At 54.3% G+C, this 18,441-nt stretch overlaps 1 protein-coding gene across 2 annotated transcripts in view; it reads left to right on the top strand.

The window, feature by feature from the left end:
• BIRC6 (baculoviral IAP repeat containing 6) overlaps window positions 1–18,441 on the top strand; it is a 154,171-nt gene that overhangs the window by 101,119 nt on the left and 34,611 nt on the right. For both annotated transcript variants that reach the window (XM_056128023.1, XM_056128017.1), the window contains exons 45-56: window positions 451–578; window positions 2,592–3,154; window positions 4,970–5,145; window positions 6,459–6,555; window positions 6,680–6,874; window positions 8,172–8,372; window positions 8,897–9,176; window positions 11,245–11,501; window positions 11,692–11,800; window positions 13,524–13,745; window positions 14,654–15,449; window positions 17,938–18,081. In XM_056128023.1, coding sequence (XP_055983998.1) covers window positions 451–578; window positions 2,592–3,154; window positions 4,970–5,145; window positions 6,459–6,555; window positions 6,680–6,874; window positions 8,172–8,372; window positions 8,897–9,176; window positions 11,245–11,501; window positions 11,692–11,800; window positions 13,524–13,745; window positions 14,654–15,449; window positions 17,938–18,081 — 3,168 coding nt within the window. The remainder of the gene's footprint in view (window positions 1–450; window positions 579–2,591; window positions 3,155–4,969; window positions 5,146–6,458; window positions 6,556–6,679; window positions 6,875–8,171; window positions 8,373–8,896; window positions 9,177–11,244; window positions 11,502–11,691; window positions 11,801–13,523; window positions 13,746–14,653; window positions 15,450–17,937; window positions 18,082–18,441) is intronic.

The raw sequence follows: 18,441 nt of genomic DNA, 5'->3' as shown, positions 1-18,441 counted from the left end.
ATGGTCAAGAAATATTTTCGTAGAAGGAAATTTGTGAAAATTTTACCTGTTTCGATATTTCTCTTCATTTCCGGGAACGGCCTATTGTGGAACTTTTTCCCAACTGAACTTGAGTTTTTTTGTTTAGCGATGGGATAAAAGTTTGTACAATCTGTATAGAAAGTCTTTGTGGTCTTGAAACATTAGAGATACATTTTTACGTATTTTTAACTCTCAAATATACCTAATGTAAGTTCTAAACTATAATGCAAAGTGAACAGAATCCTACTTTTCAGGTCATAGTACATCAGTAATCGAGAATTGATTTGGTTTCTGTGTACGCCTTTTAATTTTTTTCTCTTACGGAAATTGGGGGCAGTGCTTGGTTTACCACAGTTGAGGGCTTCTCAGTGAATAACTTTGCAAATGTTGTCAGTCCACAGATTTCAGTCGAGTTTCATTTCTCTTCAGGTTGGTCCAACAGCTACCCAGGCTATGCAAGAATTTCTCACCCGACTCCAAGTGCACCTTTCTTCAACCTGTCCTCAGATATTCAGTGAATTTCTGCTCAAGCTCGTTCATATACTGTCAACAGAAAGGTACATCTCAGTGTATACTGACATCCCTGAGCGAGGCAGCATGTAACCCTGCAAATAAAGTCTCCCTCCCCATTTATCCTGACCTTCATGTGGGAAGCATAAAGCAAGAAAATACTAGGCACTAAGCGGGAAAGAGTTTATTGAAGTGTTTTCTTTTTGTTGATGTATGTTCTGATAGCTCTTAGTCATTGCGACTCTCTCAGATCCACGAAATTTCTGTATTCTCCGGGGAGTGAATTATGACAAATCTGCTTTTGATGGCTTTATAGATTAATTCTCAGAAATCTAGTAGGGAAAACTGGGGAAATTATTCTGTCAGTATTTAAGCTACTAGTGATTCAATTTTCAGCTAGAAACAGTTTCTTAAGTAACTTTGTTATTATTTCTTTGTAATGTTGGTGAAAAAAAAATGCTTCTTAACAGACTGCATGAAATTTGCAAATTCACCTCCTGTGTCTTGGTTCCCTTTTCGTTTGATATATTCCTAAATACCAAAGATGTGGAAGGTTAGGTTGATAGGCGTCCATAAATTGTTTCAGTGAGAGTTGAGTGTCGGAATGTGACTTGATGCTGTGATGTAAAGGAATTTCTTTTTCTGGAATTAGGTCCTAATTTTCTCTCTGGACAACAGAGTTGGGTTCCAGGCTTAGAAAAGGCGTGTGGCAGGACGAAAAAATACTGTTTACGCTTAGTGTGGCGTACTCCCCGTGGCGTACCCAATATGCCAAAGACCAGTAACAATGATGGGTCTCATTCTCCTAACTCTGAAAGAGCCTCGAATGTGGCACTTTCTAAAATCTCAGGGCTAGGGCGAAGGAGGCGTTACTGGGGCCTGCTCGAGGCAATCGATCGACTTAGTGTGGTGCAGAATCTTTGTTTTTCTCTAGAAAATTAACTCCTGTTTATATTAATTCAAGTCGTAAAATTAATTTTGTTTCCATATCCTATTGCTTAAAGTTGTTGTTCTCCAAATTCTGTCACTTTCGAATGAGAATTTAACTGCTCCTGCAAAAGGCACCTGCTTCTTTCTTCCCTTTTCTCCTCTTCTCTCTCCCTGTCCTGCTGTTTCTGTTTCTCTAAATAAACTCTTTGATTAAAAAAAAAGTTACATTCTAATTTCATGTAACAATCGTATGTAAAACGTAAACATTCATTTGTAAATCATCTTGAGGATTAGTCTCGACTGTAGGTGCAGCCTTCTCTGTCTGTGTAGGTTGGGGGCCCCACTGGGTGGTGATCTGGGCTCACAGCTCAGCCCTGCTGAGGCTCAGGGAACCCTGCGGGTTGCTGGGGATCGAAGGTGGTTGGCTGCCCGCACCGCAAGCCCCCAACGACCGCACTTCACTCTCCCTTCGGCCTCTCTGTAGACAAGGTCATGAACCTGGGCGGAAGCCGTTGTCCAGAGGTTAGGCGCTGGCCTTGAACGTGGCTTCTCTCAGTCCCATCCCTGCCTCCACCTTTGTTTCCCTGGGCACTGCTGGTTGTTCCCTGCCCCCGGTCGGTCCCCACCACAAACAAACAAATGAAGAGCATGACTCTGGGATCGTTAGGAGACGAGACTTCCTCATCAAACCTTCACGGTGAACCCACAGAGGTCATACTGGGGTTAGGGTGTGCGTCCAGCGTGCAGCTGGCTCATTCTTCGTCACATGGTGTGTGCGTGTCTCTCACCCCTCCAAAAACGTTTTTTATTATTATTTTTTAAAATATTTCCAGCATCGGCCTCTCTCTTCTCCTCAGCCCCCCAAAAGTGTTGCATAAGACAGCTCATTCTAGTACGGGGGTTGCCCTCTGATCATGAAATATTTCAGGTTAGGGTTTCAAACTTTGCTCGTCTCTTTGACTTCTATTTGGAAGGCAGTGTATTTTTTCAGTTTTTTTGAACTTTTTATTTATTGAGGTGCAGCCGGGGGCAGAATCAAGGACTGACTCAGAGCCAGCCTGTCCCCACGAGACGGAACCTGAGCGAGCTCTCTTGTTCCTGGCTCATGCCTGCCTTCCCTCCTCCCGCAGGGGCGCCTTCCAGACCGGGCAGGGGCCGCTGGACGCCCAGATCAAGCTGCTGGAATTCACGCTGGAGCAGAACTTCGAGGTCGTGTCGGTGAGCACCATCTCGGCCGTCATCGAGTCCGTCACCTTCCTGGTGCACCACTACATCACCTGCTCGGACAAAGTCATGTCGCGCAGCGGGTCGGACAGCTCCGTGGGCGCCCGCGCCTGCTTCGGGGGCCTCTTCGCCAACCTCATCCGCCCGGGGGACGCCAAGGCAGTGTGCGGGGAGATGACCCGGGACCAGCTCATGTTCGACCTGCTGAAGCTGGTCAACATCCTGGTCCAGCTGCCTCTCTCGGGCAACCGGGAGCACAGCGCCAGGGTGTCCGTCCCCGCCAACACCACGGACAGTGTCTCGGACGAGGAGAAGGTCTCGGGAGGCAAGGACGGCAACGGCGGCGGCGGCAGCGTGCCGGGGGCGGCCGCCTACGTGGCTGACTTGGTGCTCGCCAACCAGCAGATCATGAGCCAGATCCTGTCCGCGCTGGGCCTGTGTAACAGCAGCGCCATGGCCATGATCATCGGTAGGTGTGGCCGTGCTCGCGGGACCGGACACGTTGTCCCAGCCACGCGCCTTCGTTTCCGTTTACTCTTCGCGTGGAGGTTTCTTACTGAGCGTCGGAAGTGGGCGCCGTGTGGTTTTGATTTGTGGAGGTTGTAACGGGTTCCAGGAGCGTTTCCGTTTTGCGATTCTTGGTGGGTTGCTGAAATGCAGGAGTCAGCCCGTGCTCAGGAACGACTCCTGGTCGTGCATGGGCGCTGCATGTGTAGACCCAGGTCAGCTGCATGCAGTTCCAGCTCCTCACCGCCTGGGACGTGTCTGGTCTGAACCTCACGCTTACCTCTGCGGAGTAACACAGTCCCCAGCAGACTGCCACCGTCCCTTCTACTTGATCACGTGGCTTCCCGTTACTCATCGATTTGCTCGAGCGGGCACCAGTAACGCCTCTATTCGTCCCTGTTGCGTGCTAGTGTAGCCATTGTCTGTACTTTCAGGGCACGTGCAGATACATCCCTTCTACTTAATGATTTTTGTTTATTTATTTTTGCTTTTTGGATCAAGGCAAACAAGGCAAAGGCCTTACCCGATCTGCTATCACTCCAGCCCCTACTTAATGACTTTTATTAGTGATTTTTATTTATTTTTGCTTTTTGGGTCCCAGCTGGCAATGCCTAGGATTTACTCCTCACTCTGCGCTCAGGAATTACTCCTGGTGGTGCTCGGGGAACCCTGTGGGATGCCAGGGATTAAGCCCAAGGCAGACGCCCTACCCACTTTCCTAGCGCTCCGTCCCCTAATAGTGATCTTTGTGGGGTGATTTCAGTCACAGCATTTAAAGATGAAAAGTTCTATGAGTGTTTAAAAAACTTTTATTTATTTAAATTTTTGTTAAAAAAAATTCCTGGCTCTCTGCTCGGGGCTCGCTCCCGGTGGGGCTCAGGGCATCAGAACTCAGGGGTCCCGGGGAATGAACTCGGGCAAGTCTGCTCTGCTATCTCTCTAGCATGTGGATATTGGTTTTGTTTTTAACAAACGGAAAATACAATATATTTTGCCTGAAAGATTAAGGGAAAAGTCTCTTTAACTTCCTTATCAGGTACCATCACTTAACCTTTCTAAGTCTTTGAGAGCTACTTAAATAATGGAACTTCCGTGAACTGTGATAAAATCCAGTTCGCTATTACTTCCTTAGCAGTAAACTTTTTGTTATTATCAGAAACGTAGCTACTATACGAGATAGAAGCAAAAACTTGGTGATTACATCAGTATTCTCATTTTTTTCTCATGGTATAATTACTAAGAGTAATGTGCATGAGTATTAACCACGCAAAGAGGTTTTCTAAGTTAAAATAGTTCTTGTGTGAAATCTCGAACGAGCCCAAAGGTCTTAAGGCCTGAGCTTTCCTAAGTGTGTTTGGGAGGGCTTCCCACTGCTCTTGACATGATCTGTCGGTTTATGCCAAATAACACTTCGGCTCTCAAAAACGCTCGCATCCTGATGAATAACCCCAGTCAGGGCTGCACCGACGCCTCACAGCCCTGCGCTCTGGGCTCCCTCCGGGCCCTGCAGGCCCACCCGAACGAGGCCTCAGAGCCAGGCGTGGGTCCTCAGCCAGCTCCGGGTGAGGACAGAGTAGGAAACCCTCTTTGGATCTCATTTGATTCCTGAACATAGACGTTAGTGCTGAATTGATTAAAGTGGCTGAACTTCTCCCGGCCACCCGCGTCGGTGCTATGGACAGATGGCCGTGGGCCCTGGTGGAGCTTGTTTCGTGGCACCTCGTACAAGTCGCTGGTTCTGAAGATACTTGGTAAGAAACTCTGTCATTTAAACCAGGGGCAAGCGGACTGCATCTCACCAAGCACGAGAACTTCCATGGTGGGCTGGACGCCATCTCCGTCGGGGACGGCCTCTTCACCATCCTCACGACCCTCAGCAAGAAGGCGTCGACGGTCCACGTGATGCTGCAGCCCATCCTCACCTACATGGCCTGCGGCTACATGGGCAGGCAGGTCAGTCCAGCCCGGCCGGGAGCGGTTGAGGGCGACAGGGCAGAGGGGACGTAGCGTGTGCTGGGAAAGGAACTGCAGGCGGGGCTGCGAGCGCTTAAAGAAGTCAAGCGTGAATCACAGCCTCGAAGTAGCGTTTTCACTGACAGCTGCAGTGACTTAAGGGGAACGCCTTCGTGTTTATGTTTAAAAGCCATAGGCGTTTGATCAGCCCAACAGGTGGATTTTTATTTTTTCTTCCAAAATAGCATACTGGAAGAAGAAAACGTTCTTTCTAGACATTAAAGTGAAAAGTTAAAATAGGCTTCTTTCAAGTTTCCTTTTATTTGAAAGGGATTAGGGCAACTTTTACAGAACTGTGTGCTAGTATATTGTACTTGTTTACTTGAAGATATTGGGACTGCTACGGCCCTTGTGATTTCTAGTCGACCATTTCCCCATGTACTCTTTTCATTAGATAATTTCTTCAGGAATATTGTATGTGTCCTTGTGTGGTTACTATTGTAGGATTTTTTTTTTTTTTTTTTTGCTTTTTGGGTCACACCCAGTGATGCACAGGGGTGACTCCTGGCTCATGCATTCACGAATTACTCCTGGCCATGCTAGGGGGACCGTATGGATGCTGGGAATTGAACCCAGGTCAGGCCGCATGCAAAGCAAACCCACTATCGCTGTGCTATCACTCCAGCCCCGGTAGAGTTTTTTTTGTGTAGTACTTATGTGTTTCTAGTGGAAGATGCAATAATTTCAGAGGGTTCCAGTTTTGAAATGAAATCAGCATTAGTGAATAGCAATTAATATGTGTTAGCCCAGAAAATTGTATTAGTAGAGTAGGCAAGGACAGTTTCTTAAGTTGTTCTGAGTTAGATTGAGACTTGTTTACGTTCTGATTCAGATTTTAGGTAAATGTGTAAGGCTTTCGTTTATAATGGTTTTGGGATTTTGTGAGGGGGGTGTCTGGAGGTGGTGGTGTTCGGGGCCACCTTCAGCTGTGATCAGGGCTTCCTCCTGTCTTCGTGCTCGGGGGTCACTCCTGGAGATGCTCGGGGAAGCGTCTGCCGTGCAGGGGTCAGACCCGGGCCGGCTGCATGCCAGGCCAGTACGTGCTGTGTCATGTCCCAGGCCTGTCCGAATAGCCGATTGAAAGGCCTTTTTTAGAGAAACTTGAGGGGAGAGATCGGGGGGTGGGTACTTGTTTAAGAGGCAGCACAGTCTTCTGCAGAGTCCATGGCAGATGGGAGTTGAATACAGCATCCTTATAGCATCCTGCAGTTCCATTGTTCTCACTGCTGGGAAATTGTCGCTGTGTCCTGCAGGGCTCTCTCGCTACCTGCCAGCTGTCGGAGCCGTTACTGTGGTTTATACTGAGGGTGCTGGACACCAGCGATGCCCTGAAGGCGTTCCACGATATGGGTGAGCGTAGACTCCGAGGGGAGTCGAAAATGTACCTACATGCTCGTCGTGTAGCCAGCCTTGAATTGTGTGATCTGCCGTCCAGCTTGCGGGAAGGTTCACTTGGTGCTCTTTGCGAATTCAGGTGGCGTCCAGCTGATTTGCAACAATATGGTCACGAGTACAAGAGCCATTGTCAACACTGCAAGAAGTATGGTGTCAACCATCATGAAGTTTCTGGACTCTGGTCCAAATAAAGCTGCCGATAGCACTCTGAAAACAAGAATGCTACCCTCTGAGCCAGACAATGCGGAAGGGATTCATAACTTTGCCCCCCTTGGTAAGAAAAGAAAATTACAAAGTTTATAGCGTTAAACCGTTATAAGTCACCACGGGTGAAATTTGGGTTTTTATTTCTGAATTTAAATCGAAACACAGCAAAACTCTGTAGGAGTTTCTGATTACCAGGTTTTTTTTTTTTTTCTTAGTGAAACACCATGAGGTACAGTTGTAGACCTACAAATTTTTGTGTTTGGGTTTCAGTTATACAATGATCAAATACCCCTCCCTCCACCAGTGCCCATTTTCCACCACCATGTGTCCCAGTATCCCTCCCAGGCCCCATCCTCCCCATCCCACCCTACCTCTGTGGCAGGGCATTCGCTTTTGTTCTCTCTCTCCTTTTGGGTGTTGTGGTTTGCAAAAGAGGCGTTGAGCGGCAATCATGTTTGGTCTATAGTCTACTTTCAGCATGCTTCTCCCCTCCTGGGAGGATCCTCTCAACACCTTTATTTTGATTATCAGTTTTTACTGTAAATGTTACTTGGTATTATCGGATTAATTTTGCCTGTTTTGGATGTTATTCTTAAGAAATCTCCCGATTTACAGCAGAGCTATTTTTCTCCTGTTCCGAAACATACTGCTTTTTATACTTTTTTTCCATATTTTGTCAAGATTTCTCTTCTCATAAATTGTTTTTATTTGCCTCCCCGGGGGTCTGGGCTCTGGTTGTGACCTGTGGGGCGCGTGTGTTCCCAGGGCTGCTGTCGGCGTGGTGCGCGCCCTGGCCCCCTGCCAGACCCCATACCAAGCGCCGCTGGCTCCTCAGAGGGCGACGCTGTCCTCAGGCTGTAGTAGAGGTGCTTTTGCTGAATTATTGGAGAATTACCTTGTGCTTGTGTTACTCAGCCCCTGTTCGTTTCTGGGGGGCAGGGGTGGCGGGGAGGGAGAGCACTGTAGGAAATTGTCGCTCTGTAAGAAAACGGTACCGAGGTTCTTTTTTTTTTTGTTTTTGGCTTTCTGGGTCACACCCAGCGATGCTCAGGGGTCATTCCTGGCTCTGCACTCAGGAATCACTCCTGGCAATGCTTGGGGAAACCGTATGGGACGCTAGGAATCGAACCCGGGTCGGCCACCTGCAAGGCCGAGGCGCTCCCTGCTTTGCTCTCGCTCCAGCCCCGATGGCGCGGTTCTTGAACTCTGTTCCCAGCGGAGCACCTAAGTGCTGCGACAATGCGGAGGAAACGGCGCTCAGCTGTGGCCGACCCGCTCCCAGCTGACGCCCGTTCTCCTGCTCGCATGACGACTCGAAGGGCTCCGTGGCCGGGGCCGCGTGTCACGCCGACTCCCTCCCGCAGGCACCATCACTTCCAGCAGCCCCACGGCCCAGCCGGCCGAGGTGCTCCTGCAGGCCACCCCGCCCCACCGGCGCGCGCGCTCGGCCGCCTGGTCCTACATCTTCCTGCCCGAGGAGGCCTGGTGCGACCTGACCATCCACCTGCCGGCCGCCGTGCTGCTCAAGGAGATCCACATCCAGCCCCACCTGGCGTCCCTGGCGAGTGAGTGCTGCTGGTTCGGTTCTGCTCGGGTGGGGACGAGGAAGCGGGACTGACCCAGCTGTGACAGGCGTGGGGTTTCCGGGCCGTGCGTCTCCAGCGTGCACCGGGACAGTCACCGAAGTGGCTGGTTTCGAGGCCCTGGTGAAATCTGGTCAGATACACCCCAGTTTGGTTTTTGTTTTTCTTCGGGGGGGGGGCAGTGCTCCGGGACAGTGCTCAGGGTGCTTGTGTGGTGTAGGTGAGGTGGGCTTTGTTGGATGCCGGACTTCAAACCAGCCTCCGGGGAGAGGGTGCGTCCGCCTGAGGGTTTTCTTCCTGTTTGAGGACGGGCGTTAGGCGTCCGTCCCCGGTCTGAGCCCTGGGCTCTGATGGTGGCGTCGGTCTGGGTTTCCCCGGGCCCCTGTGTCCTGAGCACCTGCCTCAGGCGGCAAGGATGGGGCCCCCAAGCACAGCCTGGGCCATCTCGGACGGGCCCGCCTCACGCCCAGGCCCCCAGGGGTGACGCTGCCTCCCGTCCCCTCCAGCCTGTCCCTCCTCCGTGTCCGTGGAAGTCAGCGCGGACGGCGTGAACATGCTGCCCCTGTCCACCCCCGTCATCACGAGCGGCCTGACCTACATTAAGATCCAGCTGGTCAGAGCCGAAGTGGCTTCCGCCGTCTGCCTGCGACTGCACCGGCCGCGAGACGCCGGCACCCTGGGCCTGTCTCAGATTAAGTTGCTGGGCCTCACCGCCTTCGGAACCACGTCGTCCGCCACCGTTAACAACCCGTTTCTTCCGTCGGAAGACCAGGTGTCTAAAACCAGGTAGGCCCCGTTCCTTGCCTCGTTTTCCAGTCCTGCGAGGGAGACCGGGCGTGCCGGAGACGCACCGTGGGTCCCTGGAGTGCTGGGTCTCCCCCGGGGTCTCTGCAGGCACTGCCGTGCCTTCCCTTGCGGCTGATTCCTGACCCTTCGTTTCCTTCCTTGTTGTGTTTTGGTGCCTGGGCCACACGCCCTGGTGCGTGGACTGGCCCGCCTCGGTGCTCAGAGGACCGTCAGAGCTGGGGATTGGATGTTGGGCCCGCTAATGCACGGGGCGCGCGCCGGCCCACCGGGCTGCATCTCGGGTCTTTCTTTTTCCGCCTTTTCTGCTGGGATGAAACGCGGTGCGAGAGCACAGCCCCACGTGCCTGCGCCGGGCTCCAGTGCCCGGCAACGCATAAGAGTGAATTCAGGTTAACCAGTTTGTTGTGTAAGATTCTTCTCTGCTGTCGCTTGTACATCTCTGTGTCCTCAGGGTGTCTGCAGGATCTGAAGTGTTTTAACGATAATAGGAAGGGGTGTTTCCCCCCGGGGGGGGGGGGGGAGTGGTTTAAACAGGTATAAGGATCTCAATAAATCCTAACAGTAAAATTTTAAGAAATCCACAATAACACACATCAATGTCAAACTGTTGAATTTTTTTTCATTTTTTTTTTTTTTTTTTTAATTTTGGGGTCATTCCGGAATCACTCCTTATAGTGCTCAGATGACCCTATGGGCCGCCAGGGACTGAAACTGGTTGGCCTCCTGCAAGGCAAGGGCCCCACCCACTGGGGTATCTTTCTGGCCCCGAGAAAGAGTAATTTTACAGAATTGGAAAGCTGGGTGTAGTTCAGCTTTAGGCTGGTGTGTGTTTACTTCCTGAGGTGGTCGCCTGCGTTGGTGAGTGAGTGTGGGTCCTGACTCTCTGAATAGTTCCTGGGGGGAGGGGAGTTGGCCTGGTACCTCGGGAGGACCCCTCCAGGCTGCGGCTTGAAAACTCCCCTCCAAAGGAATTTCGCATGCCTGTCACAGCCAGAGAGATTTTCCGTACAGACCTTCTTATTCCCCGTTTGGGTCACACTCAGCTGTGCTCAGGTGTCCTCCCGTGTCTGTCCAGTGACCACTCCTGGCGGTGCTCAGGGGACCGCCTGGTGCTAGGGATCGAACCCAGAGTCGTCTGCACGCAAGGCAGGCACCTTATCCCCTGGGCTGTCTTTCCTGCACAGTGCTGTGATGGAAATCTCCTCCATGCTCATCATCAGAGGGGTCGGAGTCAAACCCAAGGACCCGAAGACCAGCGTCCATCCTTATTCCTGAGTTGGCGTTTTTTTATGGCTCCGTCTTTGTGTTTGGACCTTGCCCAGGGGTCTCTGGGTTACCACTTTGGCTCTGTGCTGGGGTCACTTTCTGGAGCTGCTCTCAGTGGTGTTCAGGGACCTGTGCAGTGCCCGGGTTCGAGCCCGGGCCTCCCCCGTGCACCGCAGGCCCGCGACCTGCCCTTATCGGCGAGTCGACAATAAAAGAACTGTGTGTTTGGGTCTGGGTCCACACGCAGCTGTTCTCGGGTCCCACTTGTGGCTCTGCACTCAGGAATCACTCAGGTTTGGGGATTAGGGGATCTGGGTGCCGGGGATTGAATCCAGATGTGCGGCGTGCCAGGATAGTGCCCTACCCACCGTGCTATCTCTCCAGCTCCTATGGTAAATGGATGGTTTTAGTATGGTTTTTTTTTTTTTGCATTTAAAAAACACTCTGATGTTTCTCCCCCCGAAATTGTCGAGATATTATAGTTTTGTAATATCTGTGATCCTGCGAAGTTTGTGCGTATGTGTGTGTATGTGTGTCTGAATACACACACACACACACACACACACACACGTGCGCGCGCACCAGCATTTATCTCTGCTTGTAGATGCACACCCGCTGGTTTCCCAGGCGGGGGGGAGAGAGCACAGCGGGGAGGGAACTGGCCTTGTGCACGGCCACCCCGGGTTTCGTTCCCGTCGGCCCCCCCCACCGTGCGTTTCGGCCCGAGTGCGGCTGCGCGTCCCCGCGGTCCCTGCGGCAGCCCTCGCGTTGTGTGTTGCAGCATCGGGTGGCTGCGGCTGCTGCACCACTGCCTGACGCACATCGGCGAGCTGGAGGGGCTGATGGCCAGCGCGGCCGCGCCCACGGCCAACCTGCTGCAGACGTGCGCCGCCCTGCTCATGTCGCCCTACTGCGGCATGCACTCGCCCAACATCGAGGTGGTGCTCGTCAAGATCGGCCTGCAGTCCACGCGCATCGGCCTCAAGCTCATCGACATCCTGCTGCGGAACTGCGCCGCCTCGGGCAGCGACCCCACGGGTGAGCGGGACGCGGGCATTGCCGGGGCCAGAGGACGCGTCTTCGGGCCTGTCCTGGAGGCGCCCTGAGCCGCTCTCCTCTCTCCGGGGATCTGCTGCTCGGGGGCTTGCCAGAGCCCCGCCGTGGAGGAGGGAGCCTCCCGCCTGGCCGGCTTCCTCAGCTCTCCCGCCCTTCCGTTCTCTGTCCCCAGATCTGAACAGCCCTTTGCTGTTCGGAAGACTGAACGGGCTCTCCTCGGACTCCACCATAGACATTCTTTACCAGCTCGGAACCACGCAGGACCCCGGCACCAAAGACAGGTAGATCACGGCCTCGCTTTGCTCAGCGGAGACGTGGGCACGCACGCCCACGCGTGAGCTGGCCCGGCACTTCTGCTGCGGGGTCTTTCCATGTCATGGAAGCTCGGGATGCTTCTTGGAGCGGGCGTCTCTCTTCCCTGTGATTTTTGTGAGCGTCGAACATCGATCTCTGTCTATTCGAATATGTCTGAGGCAAACTAGAATCCCAGTAGAATTCTTGCACGCTTTTTGAGGTGCAGAATGGAGTAAAACGGAACGCTGCTTTCCCATCGCCCTTTCTGTGACGCAGGGTTAGTAAGCCGTGGGCATCCTCATCCATCTATCACAGGTAGCACTTGCTGAACAGACTCTTTTTGTTTTTTGGTTTTTTTTGGTCCTGGCTCTGCGAACTCAGGAATTACTCCTGGCGGTGCTCGGGGGACCACATGGGATGCTGGGGGTTGAACCCAGGCTGGCTGCGTGCAAGGCAAACGCCCTCCCCGCTGTGCGATTGCTTCAGCCCCTGGACAGACTGTTTTGTCCTTACTAGGTGTTCGGACTCTTTGGGTGCTGTCCATGCCCGTGGTAGTTGTTTCTTACCGACTGTGTTTATCAGATTCTCCGTCCTCGTTGTCTAGCTCTGACGAGGGAGACCCTGTCAGAACTTTGACTTCACAGTCCCCCTCCCGCTTCTTGGGAAGCTTTCACCTGGGAAAGTTTTCACTTTTGGTGACGTTCACTTCCACGGGATAGTGGGGAGAGTGAAACGCATGCGAGGATGTTTTTCCGGGGTAACACTCAGCTGTTGGACTCAAGGCCTCGAAGATAGGGCTGCACAAAGATCGACGAGCTACTGCCATAGACTTTATATTTTTTTAATTTTTTAAATTGATTTTCATAAAGTTGTTCACAATGATGGATTACGTTCAATACTAGAATGTCAGTCCCACCACCGTGGTACCTTCCCACCGTCATTATTTTGAATTTCCCCGCCACCACTCAATCCTGCCCAAGAGGTAGATGCTAGCTGATTTATTTTGTCTTGCTATGAATAGCATAAGATGTCTCACGGCCGTGTTCTCCTGGAGTTCTAACATATTCTTTGATAGTTAGGGTCTGGAGAAATTTTTGCAGCGAGCTGCTCGGTCCTGAGATTCTTCTGTGTGTCTCTGGGTCAAGGCCGTAAAGGAGCTTAAGTAGCAGCCGGAGGCAGTTTGTGGGCATGAGCTCCAGGGTCCCTTGGGAATGGGAGGATGAGAGGGACCGGCCCATCCCCTTTCCCTTGAGGCCTGGAGTTTGCCGGCCCTGGACCCGCGACCTGTACTTCTCAGCGGGTTCTGGAGGTTGGCGGCCGCCAGGGATTTTAGGGGGCAGGTGGGGGGCGACGCTTGCTCCCGTCTGAGGCACCCCGGTGAAATCAGCCTTGGCACACACACTCTTACCGTCTCAGCTACTGCTCAGCGACTGGGGACGTTCATGTATCTCGTGACTGGGGACGTTCATGTATCTCGTGAACAGTGAGTCCAGTCGCCGAGTCGCACTGTCTCAAACGCTTGGTTACGGACTCGCGGTAGTGAGGTCTCAGGAAACCCGAGCACTGGTCCGCCCTTGGTGTCTACTTCCTCGGGGTCCCCCCGTTTCAGAGGACAGTCCCCCAGCGCGGGAGGCTGGCGGCAGCGGCCCCTCCCTCCCAGGCCGCCCGCCGGGGGTAGCTGGTCATGTGAATCCGTGTTCTTCTTCTAAGAATCCAGGCCTTGCTCAAGTGGGTGAGTGATTCTGCGCGCGTGGCCGCCATGAAGCGCAGCGGCCGGCTGAGCTCCGTGAGCCCCAACGCCTCGCCCGTGGAGTACGGGCTGCTCATGCCGTCCCCGTCGCACCTGCACTGCGTGGCCGCCATCCTCTGGCAGAGCTACGAGCTGCTGGTGGAGTACGACCTGCCCGCGCTGCTCGACAGGGAGCTCTTCGAGTGAGTCTGGGGGAGCTTCCTCTCCGCGGGTTTTGGGGGAAACGGGGGTGCTCCCAGTCTGAGTTGGCTCCGCGCTCCGACGGGAGCGGTCAGACGAGGACCAAGCACACGTCTGCTGCGGTGCCGCACAGACTCTGTGTCTCTGCGGAATAAACAGATGCCTCTCGTCGGCCGCTCTTTCCGCCAGAAGGTGCCACGTGGCAGATGTCCTCTGTCCGGGGTGCTTTTGCCTGGGAGGTGCTCTCAGGGGCAGGGACGTTAGCGCCCGAAATGCCGAGAGGCTGTCTGATGACTGCAGGGGCTTAGTGGGGTACTCGAAGAGACTGTCATTTTTTATATTGTCAGAATAATCCATAAATCAGCGTTTTTCACCAGTGCTATTTTCAAATATCAGTCATGTTAAATGCATATGTGTTTTATGTGTGAGCTAAGAATTTTTTTTTGTTTTTATTAGTGAAGCACCATGAGGTACAGTTGTAGACTCACAAACTTTTGTGCTTGGGTTTCAGTTATACAGTGATCGAGTACCCATGATCTCTTTTAAAAGAGACCTCTCTTGGGATTTTTTTTTCTTTTTGGGTCACAACCAGCGATGCACAGCGGTTACCCCTGGCTCTGCACTCGGGAGTTACTCCTGGCGGTGCTCGGGGGACCCTGTGGGATGCTGGGAATCGAACCCGGGTCGGCCGCCTGCAAGGCAGACGCCCTCCCCTCTGTGCTCTCGATCTCTTTGGAAAGCTTTCTCTTCTCATCGGCAAGTCCAGTCTTCGGTTTGCCCAGACCCTCAGGCTCCCTGTCGTCCGCCGTCTCCGGGAGGGGTTTCGGGCGGGTCACCGCTGCCGGGCCGAGCTCGCCGGGCCGAGCTCGGCGGCGGCGGCGTCTCCTGACGTGGCCCCCGCCCTTCCCAGGCTGCTCTTCAACTGGTCCATGTCGCTGCCCTGCAGCATGGTGCTGAAGAAGGCGGTGGACAGCCTGCTGTGCTCCATGTGCCACATCCACCCGGCCTACTTCTCCCTGCTCATGGGCTGGATGGGGGTCACGCCGCCCCCCGTGCCGTGCCACCGCCGGCTGCCCATGACGGACGACAGCAAGAAGCAGGACCTGGGCGGCGGCGCCGCGCTGACCGACGACTCCAAGAACGCCCAGGCGCCCCCGGCCCTGACCGAGTCGCACCTGGCCACGCTGGCGTCCTCGTCGCAGTCCCCCGAGGCCGTGGAGCAGCTGCTGGACTCGGGGCTGCCCTCGCTGCTGGTGCGCAGCCTGGCCGCCTTCTGCTCCAGCCACGTCCCGCCCGCCGACGGCGCCGCCCCCTCGCCCGACGCGGCCCAGGACAAGCTCCGGCGGCACCACGTGGCCCCGTGCCCCAAGATGCCCATCACCGCCGACCTGGTGGCCCCCGTGCTCCGCTTCCTCACCGAGGTGGGCAACAGCCACGTCATGAAGGACTGGCTCGGGGGCTCCGAGGTGACCCCGCTCTGGACCGCGCTGCTCTTCCTGCTCTGCCACTCGGGCTCCACGGCCGGGGCCGCCGCCGCCGCCGCCACCCTCGGCCCACCGCAGGCCAGCGCCCGGCCAGCCTCGCTCCCCACCAGCGCGCCCCCTGGGCTGACCACGCAGCAGAGGACGGCCATCGAGAACGCGGCCGTGGCTTTCTTCCTGCAGTGCATCTCGTGCCACCCGAACAACCAGAAGCTGATGGCCCAGGTGATGGGGGGAGGGGGCTGGCGTGGGTCACAGGAGCCCCGGGTGCGATTCCTTTCGCACGGGCTCCGGGCCGCGGGTGGGCGCCGTGGGTGGGTGCGTTGCAGGGTCGGAGTCTGGAACCGTGGTTAAAAATGTGCGGGCTCTCCATCCCCTAGTCCCTCCTTCGGCCGAGGAGAAGAGGGACAAGGAACCCTGGAGATTCCACGAGAAGGTCGGGCCTTTCTTGGTCAGAACTCCCTCCCCCGACCCCCACCCCAGGGCGGCATAGCAGGTGGGGGTCTCACCTGGCACGCGGCCAACTGGGGTTTGATCCCCGGCTCCCCATATGGTCCCTCGGGTAGGAGTGGTCCCCGGGAACGGAGCCAGGAGGAGCCTCCCGGGTGAGCTCCACCAGGCTAGGCCCGAAATGCAACAACCCACCTCCGCCACCAGGGGCAGGGTGAGGGAGGGGCAGCGCTTGGCCTCAAAGGTGAGGGACCCTGGGTTTACTTCCTGGCATGGCATGAGATTAATTTAATTTCCTGTTGGCCACGCATTGTGAGCACTGCTGCTGGAGAACCCCCCCCCCCCCCCACACACACACACACACCCTGTAAGAGGAAAACACACAGTCACGGGCAGTCTGGCATTGACCCCAGTCTCTGGGGAGGGCACCTAAGCCAGAGAAACCGACTGTCCATGAGGTCCTGCGTTCGATGCCCGGCACCCCACGGCTCTGTCCTGCCAGGCGCAGCCCTGGAGAGCCAGGCACTGCTTCCTGGGTGCTGCACTGGGGCCCGCAGTGCTGGGGGCAGCATAGAACTTGCTGGACAGCCTGTTGGCCGCGCCTGCCCGTGGCTGGTAACGCAGAGCGGGCGCTGCTCGAACGCCACCACCAACTCCCCCAGGCATGTAATTTCCTGAGCGTCTATGGAACCAAAGGAAAGCATGATTTAAAGATTGGATTCGGCTTGCGTTTTGTCAGAATCTGTTGCTTTCTAATCGTTAGACCGTGGCGTTTAACTCCAAGCTGGGCTGTAGTAGTGCTAAAGTTTGTTTTCTTTTGAGAGAATTATACACTGCACCGTGGCACTGTCCTCCCGCTGTTCATCGCTTGGCTCGAGCGGCACCAGTACCGTCTCCATTGTGAGACTTGTCGTTACTGGGTTTTGGCATCTCGAATATGCCACGGGGAGCTTGCCAGGCTCTGCCGTGTGGGCGGGATACTCTGGGTAGCTTGCCGGGCTCTCTGAGAGGGATGGAAGACTCGAACCCAGGTCAGCTGCGTGCAAGGCAAACGCCCTCCCCGCTGTGCTATCGCTCCAGCCCATGTACTTCACAGTGTGCAAAAATAAGTAGGCTCTCCCGAGTGATCTCATTTGGCGGTTTGTATTCTAGCCAGATCTAGGAATCAAATATGCTGATTGGAAACAGACCAAATGGTTTAATTTTCTAAATGAAGAGCAAGATCGTTCATAGCGGAAAATAACTTGTCGTTGGGGATCTGCTAGGAGAGGCTCGAGTTACCAGTTCAGCCATGGATGTGTCTGTTTCCAGAGTCACGGACGGGAGCTGGAGACCCGGGGTGGCAGCTGGCGAGTTGCCTCGCTCGTGGCTGACGTAGGTGGGACGCTGGCACCACACGTGGTCCCTGAGCGCAGCCTGGACCTGGTCGCTGCCAGCCGTGGCCTCTCCCCCCTCCGGCTTTTCTCATGACAGGATTGGGGGCGCCCCTGGTGGTGCCCAGAGTCCATTCCTGGGTCTGTGCGAAGGGGTCATTGCTTGCGGTGCTTGGGTGCCGGGGATCAAACCCAGATGCCCCGGGTACCCGGCGAGCACCTCCTCACTGTGCGTCTGTCCAGCTCCGTGGTCATCGGTTTTCCACGGCTCACTCAGGCTCTTGCTGATGCGGAGAAGCTCCGTCCCACTGCTCTCTGGCCTAACCACCCCTCAGCTTCCTGTTGTGGCTTTGTTTTTCTGTTCTTAATGTATCGCTGTGGGTGACACATGTTGCACTGGAACCACAGGGACACTGAAGTTAACGGGAAGTCAACAGCTCGATGGTCATTAAGGAAAACTATGTAGCCCTGAACTTCTTCTGTTGACCCCCAAAAGGGACCTGTGAGGGAGCAGCGTTTCTGGCCCCTTTATTCTGCACCTTAAGACTTGCACTTTTGTGCGATGTTTTCTAGTGAAACATTTCATTGCCAGTTTGAGTATTGAAATAAGCTTTTTAATCCACACTCTTAATTTCCTTTAAAAGTGCATTTGCAGGGCTGGAGCGATAGCACAGCGGGGAGGGCATGCCTTGCATGCGGCCGACCTTGTTCAATCCCCGGCATCCCTGAGCACCGCCAGGACGAATTCCTGAGTGCAGAGCCAGGAGGAACCCCTGAGCATCACTGGGTGTGACCCAAAAGCAAAAATGAAAAGAAAGAGTACATTTTGCAGGTGAAACACTGCCGATAACGTATAAGCGTTAACGGATCAAATCCTCCTGCCTTTCCAGGTGCTTTGTGAGCTGTTCCAGACGTCTCCCCAGAGGGGGAACCTGCCCACGTCGGGGAACATTTCTGGGTTTGTCCGGAGATTATTCCTGCAGCTGATGCTGGAGGACGAGAAAGTGACCATGTTCCTCCAGTCCCCCTGCCCGGTGAGTGTGCAGATACTTGGAATGTCATACTGGAGCACGTCGTCGTTGCTAGGTTCTAATGTCCAGGGGTTAGAAACCTTGAAATAGTCTTTCTCATCAGCACTGCAACAGGATTTGTGGAGAAGGTGACGAATAGAGGCCCTTGGAGATAGGACAGCGGGGTGGGTGCTTGCATCCATATGGCCCCCTGAGCCCCACCGCGAGAGATCCCTGAGCGTCACTGGGTGTGACCCCAACACAAAGCAAGAAAGACAGGGGATTTGGGACATTAGCATTGGTGGAAAATTTCACAAAATATTCAGAATTTCACCAAACACCTGTGGCCTACCTGTGCGCTATATTGAAAGAAATGGATAAATT

This window comes from Sorex fumeus, unplaced genomic scaffold, assembly GCF_029834395.1.
Source record: "Sorex fumeus unplaced genomic scaffold, SorFum_2.1 ptg000006l, whole genome shotgun sequence".
Classification (NCBI taxonomy): Eukaryota; Metazoa; Chordata; class Mammalia; order Eulipotyphla; family Soricidae; genus Sorex; species Sorex fumeus.
The sequence above is the reverse complement of the archived record's forward strand: the minus strand, read 5'-3'. Positions and strand labels throughout refer to the sequence as shown.